This window comes from Passer domesticus, chromosome 33, assembly GCF_036417665.1.
Source record: "Passer domesticus isolate bPasDom1 chromosome 33, bPasDom1.hap1, whole genome shotgun sequence".
Taxonomy (NCBI): Eukaryota; Metazoa; Chordata; class Aves; order Passeriformes; family Passeridae; genus Passer; species Passer domesticus.
Window position 1 is genome coordinate 285,979 of NC_087506.1, and position 16,572 is coordinate 302,550.

The 16,572-nt window shown below is 48.0% G+C and overlaps 1 protein-coding gene across 1 annotated transcript; it reads left to right on the forward strand.

Annotated features, from left to right (window-relative positions):
- Positions 1-10,824, forward strand: NOP9 (NOP9 nucleolar protein). Its single transcript, XM_064401937.1, has 9 exons — positions 1-10; positions 1,053-1,201; positions 2,327-2,468; positions 3,264-3,453; positions 4,133-4,273; positions 4,863-4,967; positions 6,536-6,748; positions 9,263-9,368; positions 10,390-10,824. The coding sequence occupies exons 4-9, from the start codon at positions 3,319-3,321 to the stop codon at positions 10,521-10,523; spliced, it is 834 nt and encodes a 277-aa protein (XP_064258007.1). The 5' UTR covers positions 1-10; positions 1,053-1,201; positions 2,327-2,468; positions 3,264-3,318; the 3' UTR covers positions 10,524-10,824.
- The last annotated feature ends 5,748 nt before the right edge of the window (positions 10,825-16,572 follow it).

Below are 16,572 nucleotides of genomic sequence, written 5' to 3' on the forward strand. Positions count from 1 at the left end.
AGGGACGCAGGTGAGGGGGAATTTGGGGGTTTTGGGGGGTTTTTGGGGGGTTTGGGAGGATTTGGGGGGATTTGGAGGGGTTTGAGGGGGATTTGCGGGGTTTTAGGGGCATTTGGGGAGGGTTTGGGAGGGTTTGAGGGGGGTTTGGGGAGGATTTGGGGGGTTTGAGGGGGATTTTGGGAGGATTGGGGGGTTTTGGGGGATTTTAGGGGGGTTTGAGGGGGATTTTGGGAGGATTGGGGGGTTTTGGGGATTTGAGGGGGGTTTGGGGGGATTTGGGGAGGGTTTGAGAGGATTTGGGGGGGCTGGGGGGTGGCAGGGACGCAGGTGAGGGGAAATTTGGGGAGTTTGGGGGGGCTTGAGGGGGATTTGGGGGGTTTTAGGGGGTTTGAGGGGGATTTGGGGGGTGCTGGGCAGCGGCAGGGACGGAGGTGAGGGGGAAATTTGGGGAATTTTGGGGGATTTGAGGGGGGCTTGGGAGGATTTGGGGGGATTTGGAGGAGTTTGAGGGGGTTTGGAGGGGTTTGAGGGGGATTTGGGGGGTTTTAGGGGCGTTTGAGGGGGATTTTGGGAGGATTGGGGAGCATTTGGGGGGGTTTGAGGGGGGTTTGGGGAGTGTTTGAGGGGATTTGGGGGGGTTTTGTGGAGGGTTTGGGGGGGTTTGAGGGGATTTTGGGAGGATTTGAGGCGGATTTGGGGGGTTTTAGTGGGATTTGGGGGAGTTTTGGGAGGGTTTGGGGGGGCTTGAGAATTTGGGGGGGGGTTGAGGGGGATTTGGGGGTGCTGGGGGGCAGCAGGGACGCAGGTGAGGGGGGGGTTGGGGAGTTTGGGGGATTTTGGGGGGTTTTCAGGATTTTTTGGGAATTTTTGTAGTAATTGGGAGGGTTTTAGGGGGGAATTTGGGGGTTTGGAGGGAAAATTTGGGCTTTTGGGGGGAAATTTGGGGATTTTGGGGGGATTTGAGGAGGTTTGGGGGGGGATGAGAAGAATTTTGGGGGATTTTTGGGGATTTTTGGAGGTTTTCAATGATTTCCCCCCAATTTCTGCCCCAGTCCCTCCCCCCAAGGGGGCGGAGCCAAAGACAAAGAAGGAGGGGCTAAAGGAAAAGGAGGCGTGGTCGCTGCCAAAGGGGGCGGAGCTTCCGGCCTCCTTCCGCCCCCTGCTGGAGGAGCTGGCCAGGGGCTGGAGCAGCAAATTCCAGGTGAGCAAAAAACCCCAAAATTCACCCCCAAAATCCCCCTAAAAATCCCCAAAATCATCGTAAAAACCCCAAAAATCCAAATAATCACCCCAAAATCCCCCTAAAAATCCCCAAAATCATCGTAAAAACCCCAAAAATCAGCCCAAAACCCTCAAAAACCCCAAAAATGACCCCAAAATAACCCAAAAATCATAATAAAGTCCCCCAAAATCCAAATAATCGCCCCAAAGTCACCCTAAAAACTCCCAAAATCACCTGAAAAACCCCAAAAATCACCCCAAAATCACCTTAAAAATCCCAAAAATCACCCCAAAATCACCCCAAAAAACACCCCAAAAAACCCAAAAATCATAGTAAAAGCCCCAAAAATTAAAATAATCATCCCAAAATCACCTTAAAAATCCCAAAAATCACCTCAAAAACCCCAAAAATCACCCCGAAATCATCGTAAGAGTCCCAAAAATCCAAATAATCACCCCAAAATCACCCTAAAAATCCCAAAAATCGCCTCAAAATCAGCACAAAAACCCCCCAAATCACCCCAAAATAACCAAAAATCATCACAAAAACCCCAAAAGTTTAAATAATCACCCCAAAATCACCCTAAAAACTCCCAAAACCCCAAATTTCTCCAAAATCCCCAAATTTCCCTTTAAAATTCCAAAAATTCCCACATTTTTCTTCCAAAATCCCCAAATTTTTCTCTGAAACCTCTCAAATATTGTCCAAATTTCAGAATTCCCCCCCAAGTTTTCCTCAATTTCCCCAAAATTCCCCAAATTTTCCCCAAATTTCCCCAAAATTCCCCAAATTTTCCACAAAGTTCCTAAATTTTCTCCAAATTTCCCACATTGTCCCCAAATTTCCTCCATTTTTTTCCAGTTTTCCCCAAATTTCCCCAATTCTCACCCAAATTTCCCCAAAATTCCCCAAATTTTCCCCAAAAGTTCACCAAAGTTCCCCAAATATCCCCAAATTCCCCAAGTTTTCCCCAAAATTCCCAAATTTTCCCCCAATTTCTCCCAAATTCCCCAAATTTTCCCTAAAATTCCCCCATTTTCCCCAATTGTCTCCAATTTCCCCAAATTTCCCCAAATTTCCCCAATTTTCCCCAATTTCCCCCAGAGCTGCTGACCCCGCCCTGCGCCAGCCTCTGCCTGCAGGGGGCGCTGTCGGCCCTGCACCGCAGCCAATCGCCTTCCTGCGCCCGCCTCTGCCGCGCCCTGATTGGCTGCCTCAGCCAGGACAGCCCCGCCCACGACCAGAGGTCAGTGCTGATTGGCCGGGGGGATCCCGCTGCTCTTTTCTCATTGGCTGGCCACTCCCGGATCCCGTTTCCTGATTGGCAACCTCTCCTCTCATTGGCCACGCCCCTTCCTGTGATTGGCTGCTGTCTTCCCAAATTTGGGGGAACCAGAGTTGCCATTCCCTGATTGGCTGCTCCTCTGGATCCCCCCTCTCTGATTGGCTGTGCCCTGTGGGTGCTGTGCTTTGATTGGCTGCTGTTTGCAATCCCTCTTCTCTGATTGGCTGTTGCTCAGGATCTGTTTTCTCTGATTGGCCGGCTCACTCAGTCCTTTTTCTCTGATTGGTCACTGTCCTTGATCCTTTTTCTCTGATTGGCCGCTCCTCTGAATCTCTTTTCCCTGATTGGCTGTGGCCATCAAGTCCTCTTCTCTGATTGGCTGTTGTTCTTAATTCCTTTTTTCCCATTGGCCGCTGTTCTGGATCCCTTTTTTCTGATTGGCTGGCTCACTCAGTCCTTTTTCTCTGATTGGTCGCTCCTCTGAATCTCTTTTCCCTGATTGGCTGTGGCCATAATCTCCTGTCCTCTGATTGGCTGTTGCTCTTGATTCCTTTTTCTAATTGGCCGCTGTTCTGGATCCCTTTTTCTCTGATTGGTCGCTGTCCTTAATCCCTCTTCTGTGATTGGCTGCTTCTCTAGATCCCCTTTCCCTGATTGGCTGTCACCTCCAGCTCCTATGCTCTGATTGGCTGCTTCTCTGGATCCCTTTTTCCTGATTGGCCGCTTCCCCCGATCCCTTTTCTCTGATTGGCCCAGCCCTCTGCTGACGTCACTGCAGGACCCCGCCCGCTCCCGCCTCCTGGAGGCGGCCATGACGGTCCTGGACCCCCCGGGGCTCCGCGAGCTCTTCCGGGGTCACCTGCGGGGTCACCTGAGGGGCGTGGCCTCCCACCGCGTGGCCAATCACGGCCTGCAGCGCCTCCTGGACCACGCCCCCGAGGACGTGGTAGGCGGGGCTTGGCCGGGTGGGGCTTTGGGGCGGAGCTTAAAAGGGATGAATTTGCATATGTAAATTAGGGGCTGGTCTGAAAGGGGGTGGGTTGGAAAGGGGCGGGGCCTAAATGGGAGGGGTCCAAATGAGGTGATTGGCTGGGGAATGGGGGTGGGGCTTAAGGAGGCGGGGCCTAAATGGAGGCGCTCATTGGTTGGGAGGGTGGTGGGCGTGGCTTAGTATGGTTGGAGGGGGTGGGGCTTTAAAATGTTAATTAGGGGTGGGTGGGGCTTAATTGGGTGCATGAAATGGGCGGGGCTTGAAGGAAGAATGTCACTGGCTGGGTGGGAGGGGCTTGGAGGGGTGGAAAGCTAAGTGGGAGGGGCTTAAAGGGGATGGGGGATCAAATGGGATCATTTGATTGGCTGGGAGGGAAGGAGGTGTGGTTTAAAGGGGTGGGGTTTAAAGAGGAGGGGCTTAAAGGGGGTGTGGCTTACAGGGAGCTTCCTATTGGTCAGAAATGTGGTGGGAGGGGCTTAAATACCTGAAAACCAAGAGGGGTGGAGCTTAACTGAATTATTTGCCTGGGAACAACCTCCTGATTGGCTGGGGTGAATCTGTGGGCATGTCTGAGGGTGGTGGGCGTGTCTGAGGGTGGTGGGCGTGTCTGAGGGCGGTGGGCGTGTCCCGGCAGGCGCAGGAGGTGCTGTCGGAGCTGGGCCCCGCCCTGCAGGAGCCGCTGGCGCGGGGTCACGCCGGGGTGGTGCTGGCGCTGCTGGGGGCGGCCCTGAGGCACCCCCGGCTGCAGGGGGAGACCCTGCGCCACCTCTTCCAGGTGGGACACGCCCCTTTCGCGCAGGCCACGCCCACAGAGTGATAAACCACTCCCGATCTCTGATAAACCGCTCCCACTTTGTGATAAACCACACCCACTCTGTGATTAACCACTCCTGCTCTGTGATAAACCACTCCTGCTCTGTGATAAACCACGCCCACTCCGATAAACCACGCCCACTTTGTGAGAAACCACGCCCACTCTGTGATAAACCACACCCACTCTGTGATTAACCACTCCTGCTCTGTGATAAACCACTCCTGCTCTGTGATAAACCACGCCCACTTTGTGAGAAAACCACGCCCACTCTGTGATAAACCACGCCCACTGCGTGATAAACCACGCCCACTCTGTGATAAACCACTCCCACTGCGTGATAAACCATGCCCACTCTGTGATAAACCACGCCCGCTTGGTGATAAACCACGCCCACTCTGATAAACCACTCCCACTTTAACCACCCCTTTAATCCCACCCATGCTAAGCCCCGCCCCTTCCCCATTAGCTCCTCCCCTTCCCCTCTAACCACGCCCCTAAGCCCCGCCCCTTCCCCCATTTCCATCTCTAAGCCCTGCCCCTTTCCCATCAGGCCCTGGGCTGCTGGGCCCCGCCCCTCCACCCCCAGTGCGTCACCGCCCTGGCCCAGCTCCGCCCCCTGGAGGGCGGGGACAGCGAGGAGGGGGCGGAGCCTCAGGTAAAAGGGGCGGGGATTAGGGGAGGGGTTAAAGTGGGCGGGGCTTAAGGCGTGGGGTTTAAAGTGGGCGGGGCTTCGGGTGTGGGGTCAAAGTGGGTGGGGCTTAAGGTGTGGGGTTTAGAATGGGCGGGGCTTAAGGTGTGGGGTTAAAGTGGGCGGGGCTTAAGGTGTGGGGTTTAGAATGGGCGGGGCTTAAGGTGTGGGGTTAAAGTGGGCGGGGCTTAAGGTGTGGGGTTTAAAGTGGGCGGGGCTTCGGGTGTGGGGTCAAAGTGGGTGGGGCTTAAGGTGTGGGGGTTGAAGTGGGCGGGGCTTAAGGTGTGGGGTCAAAGTGGGTGGGGCTTAAGGTGTGGGGGTTGAAGTGGGCGGGGCCTAAGGTGTGGGGTTAAAGTGGGTGGGGCTTAAGGTGTGGGGTTTAGAATGGGCGGGGCTTAAGGTGTGGGGTTAAAGTGGGTGGGGCTTAAGGTGTGGGGTTTAGAATGGGCGGGGCTTAAGGTGTGGGGTCAAAGTGGGTGGGGCTTAAGGCGTGGGGTTTTAAAGTGGGCGGGGCTTCGGGTGTGGGGTCAAAGTGGGTGGGGCTTAAGGTGTGGGGGTTGAAGTGGGCGGGGCTTAAGGTGTGGGGTTAAAGTGGGTGGGGCTTAAGGTGTGGGGTTAAAGTGGGTGGGGCTTGAGGCGTGGGGTTTAAAGTGGGCGGGGCTTAAGGCGTGGGGTTTAAAGTGGGCGGGGCTTAAGGCGTGGGGTTTAAAGTGGGCGGGACTTAAGGTGTGGGGTTAAAGTGGGTGGGGCTTAAGGTGTGGGGTTTAGAATGGGCGGGGCTTAAGGTGTGGGGTTAAAGTGGGCGGGGCTTAAGGCGTGGGGTTTAAAGTGGGCGGGGCTTCTGGTGTGGGGTTAAAGTGGGCGGGGCTTAAGGTGTGGGTTAAAGTGGGTGGGGCTTAAGGTGTGGGGGTTAAAGTGGGTGGGGCTTAAGGTGTGGGGTTTAGAATGGGCGGGGCTTCGGGTGTGGGGTTAAAGTGGGCGGGGCTTAAGGTGCGGTGTTTAAAGTGGGCAGGGCTTGGGGTGTGGGGTTAAAGTGGGCGGGACTTAAGGTGTGGGGTTAAAGTGGGTGGGGCTTAAGGTGTGGGGTTTAGAATGGGCGGGGCTTAAGGTGTGGGGTCAAAGTGGGTGGGGCTTAAGGTGTGGGGGTTGAAGTGGGCGGGGCTTAAGGTGTGGGGTTAAAGTGGGTGGGGCTTAAGGTGTGGGGTTTAGAATGGGCGGGGCTTAAGGTGTGGGGTTAAAGTGGGTGGGGCTTAAGGTGTGGGGTTTAGAATGGGCGGGGCTTAAGGTGTGGGGTCAAAGTGGGTGGGGCTTAAGGTGTGGGGTTTAGAATGGGCGGGGCTTAAGGTGTGGGGTCAAAGTGGGTGGGGCTTAAGGTGTGGGGGTTGAAGTGGGCGGGGCTTAAGGTGTGGGGGTTAAAGTGGGCGGGGCTTGGGGTGTGGGGTTAAAGTGGGCGGGGCCTTTTTCCCATTCATTTTCCTCCTCTTTCCTCCCAATTTCCCCCCATGTTTTCCCCAATGTCCCGGTGTTCCCCCCAGCCCCTCTCGCTGTCCCCGTGGGGGTCTCGGGCCCTGCAGCTGCTGCTGCACTTCGGGGACCCCTCCCCAGTTCTGGGGGCGCTGGGGGCGCTGCCCCCCCCGGCGCTGCCCGCGCTGGCCCGCAGCCCCCCCGGCAGCCGCCTCTGGGACGCCCTCCTGGGGTCCCCAAGTGTCCCCAAAGTGACCAAGAAACGGCTCCTCAGGAGGCTCAAGGTATTCCAAAAATCTGCTTTTTTTTTGGGGTGAAAAACGGCCATTTTGGGCAAAAAATCCGATTTTTTTAGCAAAAAAATCTGATTTTTTACTGAATAAAAAGGGATTTTTTTGGGGGAAAAAATGCCTTTATCTAGCAAAAAATCTTTGGTTTTGAGTAAAAACCAAAGTTTTTAGCAAAAATATTCTTTCTAAGGAAAAATGTAGTAAAAATTTTATTTTTTAGGAAAAAACAGGATTTCTGGGAAAAAATGTGATTTTTTTTTCGTAAAAGAAGGGGTTTTTCGTGAAAAGAATTGCATTTTTTTAGAACAAAGATCTTTGGTCTTGGGTAAAAAAAAATTCTGATTTTTAGTTAAAAAAATTAGAATTGTTTTTCACAAAAAAAGTCTGATTTTTCAGCCAAAAAAACCCAGCTTTTTTTCAGGAATAAAAAAGGTCATTTTTAAGCAAAAACTCAAATTTCTTTTGGAAAAAATAATCTGATTTTCCAGCAAAAAACCCCCAATTTTCAGTAATAAAAAATGTGACTTTGGGGCTGGTCCAGAGCCCCCCGGCAGCCGCCTCTGGGACCCCCCCTGGGGTCCCCAAACGTCCCCAAAGTGACCAAAAAACGGCTCCTGAAACGCCTCAAGGTATTCAAAAAATGGGAATTTGTTTTGGGGTGAAAAACGGCCATTTTGGGCAAAAAAATCCGATTTTTTTAGCAAAAAAATAGGATTTTTTAGCAAAAAAATCTGATTTTTTAGCGAAAATTTTGGAATTTTTTTAGTGAAATAAAGGAATTTTTTCATGAAAGCAGCCACTTTAATTACCAAAAAAATCTTTGGTTTTTTCAGTAAAAAAGTTGAAATTTTTTGGGGGAAAAAACAAGGTTTTTCAGCAAAAAATGGGATTTTTTCATTAAAAAATGGGATTTTTTTCATTTAAAAATGGGGGTTTTTTTAAGTGAAAAGAATTGGATTTTTTGCAATAAAAGCCTTGGGTAAAAAAAGATTCTGATTTTTCAATTAAAAAAATTAGAATTATTTTTCACAAAAAAATCTGATTTTTCAGAAAAACGAATTTGTTTTTTTTTAATAAAAAAACCCACGTATTTTGCAGCAAAAAGTCAAATTTTTTTTGAAAAAATGATCTGATTGTTCAGCAAAATAAAATCCCAATTTTCAGCAATAACTCTGTGATTTTTGGGGGAAAAATCCCAAATTTTGAGCGAACAAAGGGAGGGATTTTGAGGTTTGGGGCTGGCCCGGAGCCCCCCGGGAGGAGTCTCTGGGACCCCCCTGGCGTCCCCCAGTGTCCCCAAAGTGACCAAAAAACGGCTCCTCAGGAGGCTCAAGGTATTCCAAAAATGGGAATTTGTTTTGGGGTGAAAAACGGCCATTTTGGGCAAAAAAATCCGATTTTTTTAGCCAAAAAATCTGATTTTTTAGTGCAAAAATGTGGATTTTTACAGAGAAAAAAGGGATTTTTTGATGAAAAAAAATGGCTGTATTTTAGCAAAAAGCTCCTGGTTTTTCAGTAAAAAAATTGAAATAATTTTTTAGGGAAAAACCAGATTTTTTGGCAAAAAATGGGATTTTTTTTTATTAAAAATGGGAATTTTTTTTGAAAGAATTGGATTTTTTGCAGCAAAAATGTTGGGTCTTGAGTAAAAAAAATTCTGATTTCTCAGTTAAAAAAATAGTGTTATTTTTCAGGAAAAAATCTGGTTTTTCAGAAAAAAAAGTCTAATTTTAAGATAATTTTGGGGTAATTTTAGGAGAATTTTCAGAATATTTTGGGGTTTTTTGGGGGAAATTTTAGGAATATTTTACGATTTTTGGTGGATTTTTCTGTGATAATTTTGGGATGATTTTAGGAATATTTGAGATAATTTTGGGAATATTTTGAGATATTTTTGTGATAATTTTGTGAGAAATTTGGGTTAATTTTAGGAATATTTTGTGGTAATTTTAGGATAATTTTGGGAATATTTTTGGCATAATTTTGGGATACTTTTAGGAATATTTTGAGATATTTTTGGGATAGTTTTTAGATAATTTTTTTATAATTTCAGGAATATTTTTGTGATAATTTTGGGTTAATTTTAGGAATAGTTTTGTGATAATTTTGGGATAATTCCAGGAATATTTTTATTATAATTTTCGGGTAATTCCAGGAATATTTTTGTGATAATTTTGGGTTAATTTCGGGAATATTTTTGTGATAATTTCGTGGTAATTTCAGGAATATTTTGGGATAATTTTGTGATAATTTCCGGAATGTTTTTGGGGTAATTTGGGGTAATTTTAGGAATATTTTTGTGATAATTTTTGGGTAATTTCAGGAATATTTTTGTGAGAATTTTGGGATAATTTGGGGAATATTTTTGTGATAATTTTGGGGTAATTTCAGGAATATTTCTGTGATGATTTCGTGATAAATTCAGGAATCTTTCTGTGCTAATTTCACGATAATTTGGGTTAATTTCTGCTGATTTTGGCTCATTTTGGGCCGTTTCTCCCGTCCCAGGGGCACTGGGCAGAGCTGGCTCGGGACCGCAGCGGGAGCCGAGTGCTGGACACGGCCTGGGCCTGCAGCCCCCTCCCCCAGAGGGCCCAGCTGGCCGCGGAATTGGGTCTGGGGGCTGCCCAGAATTTGGGGGGAATTTGGGGGGTTTTGGGTGGAATTTGGGGCATTTTGAGGGGATTTAATGGGATTTTTGGGGGATTTTTTGGGATTTTTGGGGGTCCTGGGCCTGCAGCCCGCTCCCCCAGAGGGTCCAGATGGCCACGGAATTGGGTCTGGGGGCTGCCCAAAATTTGGGGGGAATTTGGGGGGTTTTGGGAAAATTTGGGTGGAATTTGGAGCATTTCGAGGGGTTTTAATGGGATTTTTTGGGGATTTTTGGGGGGATTTTTGGGGGTTCTGGGTTCACAGCCCCCTCCCCCAGAGGGCCCAGCTGGCCGCGGAATTGGGTCTGGGGGCTGCCCAAAATTTGGGGGGAATTGGGGAAAATTTGGGTGGAATTTGGGGCATTTTGAGGGGTTTTAATGGGATTTTTTGGGGGGAATTTTGGGAAAATTTAAAGGGTTATTAATGGGGTTTTTGGGGGTGGTTTTTTGGGATTTTTGGGTTATTTTGGGTGGATTTTAATGGGGATTTTTGGTTTGGTTTTGGGTTATTTTGGGGGGATTTTGGTCTGTTTTGGGTGGATGTTCACAGGGATTTTTGGTTTATTTGTGGCTTATCTTTTGGGGAAGTTTGGGTGGATTTTTGGGTTATTTTGGGTTATTTTCTGTGCATTTTCACAGGGATTTTTGGGGTTATTTTGTGTGGATTTTTGGGTTATTTTTGGGGTTATTTTGGTTGGATTTTTGGGTTATTTTTGGGGTTATTTTTGGGTTATTTTGGTTGGGTTTTTTTGTTATTTTGGGTAGATTTTTGGGGTTATTTTGGGTTACTTTCTATGCATTTTCACAGGGATTTTTGGGTTATTTTGGGTTACTTTCTATGCATTTTCACAGGGATTTTTTGGGTTATTTTGCTCTCTTATGGGTGTATTTTCACTGCGATTTTTGCTGTTTTTGTCTCTTTTTCCCCCATTCCCACTGAATCCCCTTTTTTCCCGTTTTTCCCCGTTTTTCCCCCGTTTCCAGCCCCGTCCCTGCCCTCGCTGCTGCGCGACCCCCTCGGCCGCGGCGCCGCCCGCGCCCTGCAGCTGTCACTCTTCCTGAGGCACCGCCCCCAGTGGGAGGAGCTACAGAGACAGGGGCGTGGCCTGGAGCTCTGACCCCGCCCTGCAGCTGTCACTCTTCCTGAGGCACCGCCCCCAGTGGGAGGAGCTACAGAGACAGGGGCGTGGCCTGGAGCTCTGACCCCGCCCTGCAGCTGTCACTCTTCCTGAGGCACCGCCCCCAGTGGGAGGAGCTACAGAGACAGGGGCGTGGCCTGGAGCTCTGACCCCGCCCTGCAGCTGTCACTCTTCCTGAGGCACCGCCCCCAGTGGGAGGAGCTACAGAGACAGGGGCGTGGCCTGCTGTCTGGCTCCGCCCCCTTTGGAAATGTCTAATTAAAATCTCTATTTAAATTTTTATTTGTAATAATTGGTTTGATTGTTTCAGTGGAAGGGGTGTGGCTTAAAAATGGGCGTGGCTTAAGTTGACAGGCTTATATCTAAAGGGGCGTGGCCAATGATCTGTAGATGGGTGTGAATGGGCGTGGCTTAATAGGAAAGGGGAGGGCTCAAATATCACCTTATGGGCGTGGCTTGGAGAAAGGGGCGTGGCCTCCAAGATAATTGGTGGGTGTGGTTTCAAGGTGGGGGCGTGGCTTTCTGGTTTAGGCTGGATGGGCGGGTTTAATGGGAATGGGCGGGGTTTAACAGGAATGGGAGGGGTTTAAGGGGAAATGGGCGGGGCTTGAGGGGATGGGCGGAGTTTAAGGTTAAATGGGCCGGGCTCGAGGAGAATGGGCGGGGTTTGAGGAGAATGGGCGGGGTTTGAGATGAAGTGGGCGGGGTTTAAGGGGGAGTGGGCAGGGTTTAAAGGATGTGGGCGTGGTTTAAGGGATATGGGTGGGGTTTAAGGGGATTGGGCGGGGTTTAAGGGATATGGGCGGGGTTTAAGGGGAATGGGCGGGGTTTAAGGGATATGGGCGGGGTTTAAGGGATATGGGTGGGGTTTAAGGGATGTGGGCGGGGTTTAAGGGATATGGGCGGGGTTTAAGGGATATGGGCGGGGTTTAAGGGATATGGGCGGGGTTTAAGGGGATTGGGTGGGATTTTCTGGAAGTGGGCGTGGTTCTCTGGCGAAGGGGCGTGTCCCGGGGCAGGGGGCGGGGTCAGTGCTGGTCCAGCAGCGGCCGCAGGGCGCCCGAGGCCCCGAGCAGGGCCTGGCCCAGGGCCCGGCACAGCGCGGCCACGAGCCGGAGCAGCTCCCTGCGGACGGGAGGGCGGGTCGGGGGCCAGAAACAACAAAAACACCCAAAAAACGTGAAAAAAACTCCCTAAAAACACCCCGAAACCACCAAAAACAGCCCCAAAACCACCAAAAACAGCCCAAAAACATGGAAAACACCCCAAAAATCCACCAAAAACACCCAAAAAAACCACCAGAAACACCCCAAAAACATGGAAAACACCCTAAAACACAAAAAAACCCTAAAAAACCACCAAAAAACCCAAAATGCCCCAAAAACCATAAAAAACACCCCAAAAACCATCAAAAACACCCCGAAAACCACCACAAACACCCCAAAAAACACACAGAACACCCCAAAACATGGAAAGCACCCCAAAAATCCACCAAAACCACCCCAAAAATCACCCAAAAAAACACCAAAAACCACCAGAAACACCCCAAAACCTTGAAAAACACCCAAAAAATCCACCAGAAAACACCCCAAAATACCCCAAAAAACACACAGAACCCCCCAAAAAACACACAGAACACCCCAAAAACATGGAAAGCACCCCAAAAATCCACCAAAAACACCCCAAAAAACCACCAGAAACACCCCAAAACCTTGAAAAACACCCAAAAAATCCACCAGAAACACCCCAAAAAACACCCAAAATACCCCAAAAACCACCCCAAAAAGACCAAAAACACCCCGAAAACCACCAGAAACACCCCAAAAACCACCCAAAATACCCCAAAAACCACCAGAAACACCCCAAAACCTTGAAAAACACCCAAAAAAATCCACCAGAAACACCCCAAAAACACCCAAAACACCCCAAAAACATGGAAAACACCCCAAAAAAAATTTTAAAAATCCCAAAAACCGCCCCCAAAACACCCAAAAACCTTAAAAAAATACCCAAAACCACCCCAAAAAGCGCCCAAAAAACACCAAAAAAAAACCCAAAAACCACAAAAAGGGATAATTTTGGGATTCCTTTGAGATCATTTTTGGGATCATTTTGGGCTGATTTTGAGAAAATTTTGTGGTAATTTTGTTATAATTTTAGGGTGGGTTTGAGATCATTTTTGGGATATTTTTGGGATAATTTCAGGCCGATTTGGGGATAATTTAGGGATAATTTTGGGCTGATTTTGGGATAATTTTGGGCCAACTTGGTGATCATTTTGGGCCGATTTAGGGATAATTTTGGGATAATTTCGGGCTGATTTGGGGCTAATTTTGGGATATTTTGGGGATAATTTTGGGATCATTTGGGGATAATTTCAGGACAATTTCGGGCTGATTTATTTAGGGATAATTTTGGGATAATTTCAGGCCTATTTGGGGATAATTTGGGGATAATTTCGGGCTGATTTTGGGATAATTTTGGGCTGATTCCAGGCTGATTTTGGGATAATTTTGGGCCGATTTTGAGACAATTTTGGGCTGATTTTGGGCTATTTCTGCCCTCATTCCGGGCCGATTTGGGGACAATTTGGGGGCGATGTTGGGGCTGATTTTGACCCGATTTTGGGTCGGTTTGGGGATCATTTTGGGCTGATTTGGGGATAATTCGGGGATAATTTCGGGCTGATTTTGGGATAATTTCAGGCCAATTTGGGGATCATTTTGGGCTGATTCTCGGCTGATTTTGGGATAATTTCAGGCCAATTTGGGGATCATTTTGGGCTGATTTTGGGCCCTTTCTGCCCTCATTCCGGGCTGATTTCGGGCCGATTTGGGGATAATTTGCGATCATTTCAGGCTGATTTTGGGATAATTTGGTGATCATTCTGGGCCGGTTTTAGGCTAATTCTGGGCTGATTTGAGGATAATTTTGGGCCAATTTGGGGATCATTTTGGGATAATTTTTGGGCTGATTTGGGGTAACTTTGGGATAATTTTGGGTCTGATTTAGGGATAATTTTGGGATATTTTGGGGCTAATTTTAGGATCATTTCAGGCCGATTTGGGGATAATTTAGGGATAATTTTGGGCTATTTCTGCCTTCATTCCGGGCTGATATGGGGATCATTCCGGGCCAATTTGGGGTTAATTTGGGGCTGATTTTGGGATAATTGGGGGATAATTTTGGCCCGACTTGAGGATCATTTGGGGATAATTTTGGGGCTGATTCGGGTCTGATTTTGGGCGTTACCTGAGCAGCCCCGGGGCCCCGAGCGCGCCCGGCTCCCAGCGCAGCCCCCGCAGCCGCGCCCGGGGCTCGCCCTCGGCCGCCAGAGCCCAGCGCGGCGGCGCCTGCGCGACACCGAGCCGTCGGGATTTATTTGGGATTTTGGGGATTTATTTGGAATTTTGGGGATTTATTTTGAATTTTTGGGGATTTATTTTGAATTTTGGGGATTTATTTGGAATTTTTGGGGATTTATTTTGAATTTTGGGGATTTATTTGGAATTTTGGGGATTTATTTGGAATTTTTGGGGATTTATTTTGAATTTTTGGGGATTTATTTTGAATTTTTGGGCATTTTTTGGGATTTATTTTGAATTTTTGAGGATTTATTTGATTTTTTGGGGATTTATTTTGAATTTTTGGGCATTTTTTGGGGATTTATTTTGAATTTTTGGGGATTTATTTTGAATTTTTGGGCATTTTTTGGGATTTATTTTGAATTTTTGAGGATTTATTTTGATTTTTTGGGGATTTATTTTGAATTTTTGGGGATTTATTTGGAATTTTTGAGGATTTCTTTTGATTTTTTTGGGGATTTATTTTGAATTTTCGGGCATTTTTTGGGATTTACTTTGAATTTTGAGGATTTACTTTGAATTTTGGGGGATTTATTTGGAATTTTTGGGCATTTTTAGGGATTTATTTTGAATTTTGGGGATTATTTGGGATTTATTATGAATTTTGGGGGATTTATTTTGAATTTTCGGGACTTATTTTGAATTTTTGGGGATTTATTTGGAATTTTAGGGGATTTGTTTTGAATTTTGGGGGATTTATTGGGATTTATTTTGAATTTTTGGGCATTTTTGGGATTTGTTCTAAATTTTGGGGGATTTAATTTGAATTTTCGGGCATTATTTGGGATTTATCCTGAATTTTTGGGGATTTATTTTGAAATTTTTGGGATTTATTTTGTATTTTGGGGGATTTATTTTGAATTTTCGGGTGTTTTTAGGCGTTGTTTTGGTGGGTTTGGTGGTTTAGGGCGGTTTTGGGGCGGATTTGGGGAATTTTTTGGGTGTTTTAGGGGGGTTGGGTGGATTTTGGGTTTTTCGAGGTATTTCAGGCTCGTTTGGGGGTCATTTGGGGGGGATTTGGGGTGATTTTGGGGGATTTTGGGGGGCTTTCAGGTATTTTGGGGGGATTTTAGGATATTTCAGGCTCGTTTTTGGGGGGATTTTGGGATGGTTTGCGGTGATTTTGGGATATTTCAGGCTGGTTTGGGGTAATTTTGGGGGATTTGGGGGTATTTTGGGGGGTTTGGGCTGATTTTGGGGGGTTTTGAGGTATTTTGGGCAGGTTTTGGGGTGGTTTGGGGGTATTTTGGGGGGATTTGGGGGGATTTTGGGATATTTCAGGCTGGTTTGGAGTGTTTTGGGGTTTTTGGAGTATTTCAGTCTGGTTTTTGGGGTGATTTTGGGGGATTTCAGGCTGGTTTTGGGGTGTTTGGGGGTATTTCAGTCCCGTTTTTGGGGTGATTTTGGGATGGTTTGTGGTGATTTTGGGGGATTTCAGTCTGGTTTTTGGGGTGATTTTGGGATATTTCAGCCTGGTTTGGGGATATTTTGGGGTATTTTGGGGTGATTTTGGGGGATTTCAGTCTGGTTTGGGGGGATTTTGGGGTATTTCAGGCTGATTTTTTTGGTATTTCAGTCTGGTTTTTGGGGTGATTTTGGGATATTTCAGGCTGGTTTTGGGGTGTTTGGGGGTTTTTGGGGTATTTCAGTCTCGTTTTGGGGTATTTTGGGGTGATTTTGGGATATTTCGGGCTGGTTTTGGTGTGATTTGGGGGGATTTCAGGCTGGGTTTTGGGGTATTTTGGGGTATTTTGGGGTGATTTTGGGGTGATTTTGGGGTGATTTTGGGGTATTTCAGTCTCGTTTTGGGGTATTTTGGGGTGATTTTGGGATATTTCGGGCTGGTTTTGGTGTGATTTGGGGGGATTTCAGGCTGGGTTTTGGGATATTTTGGCGTATTTTGGGGTGATTTTGGAGTATTTCAGTCTGGTTTTTGGGGTATTTTGGGGTATTTCAGTCATGTTTGGGGGGATTTTGGGATGGTTTATGGGGTGGTTTTGGGGTAATTTTGGGGTATTTTGGGGTGATTTTGGGGATTTCAGTCTTGTTTTTGGGGTGATTTTGGGGTATTTCAGTCTGTTTTTTTGGTATTTTGGGATGGTTTTGGGGTGATTTTGGGGGATTTTGGGGAATTTCAGGCCGGTTTTTGGGTATTTGGGGATGTTTTTGGGGTGTTTTGGGGGTGTTTTGGGCGGGGGTCTCACCCGGGGGGGCTCCCAGCGCTGCCCCGGCCCCAGCGCCTGCAGGGCCGCGTGCGGGGGGGAGGGTCCCGAAGAATTCCTCGTCCTCCACGAGGGTCCCGTCCTCGGCCAGCGCCAGCGCCGGGGGGAGGGGCAGCCCCAGCGCCGCGCCCGCCTGGGGGGAGGGGGATTGGGGGTTTGGGGGGATTTGGGGGATTTTGGGGGTCTAGGGGGGATTTAAGGGGGATTTAGGGGGATTTGGGGGGATTTGGGGGGGGATTTGGGGGGATTTAAGGGGGATTTAGGGGGATTTTGGGGGGATTTGGGGCAAAATTGGGGAAATTTGGGGGGATTTGGGGGGAATTTGCGGGGATTTGGGGAGATTTGGGGGGGAATTGGGGAGATTTGGGGGGATTTTGGGGCAAAATTGGGGAAATTTGGGGGGGATTTAAGGGGTATTTGGGGCGACTTGGGGGAATTTTG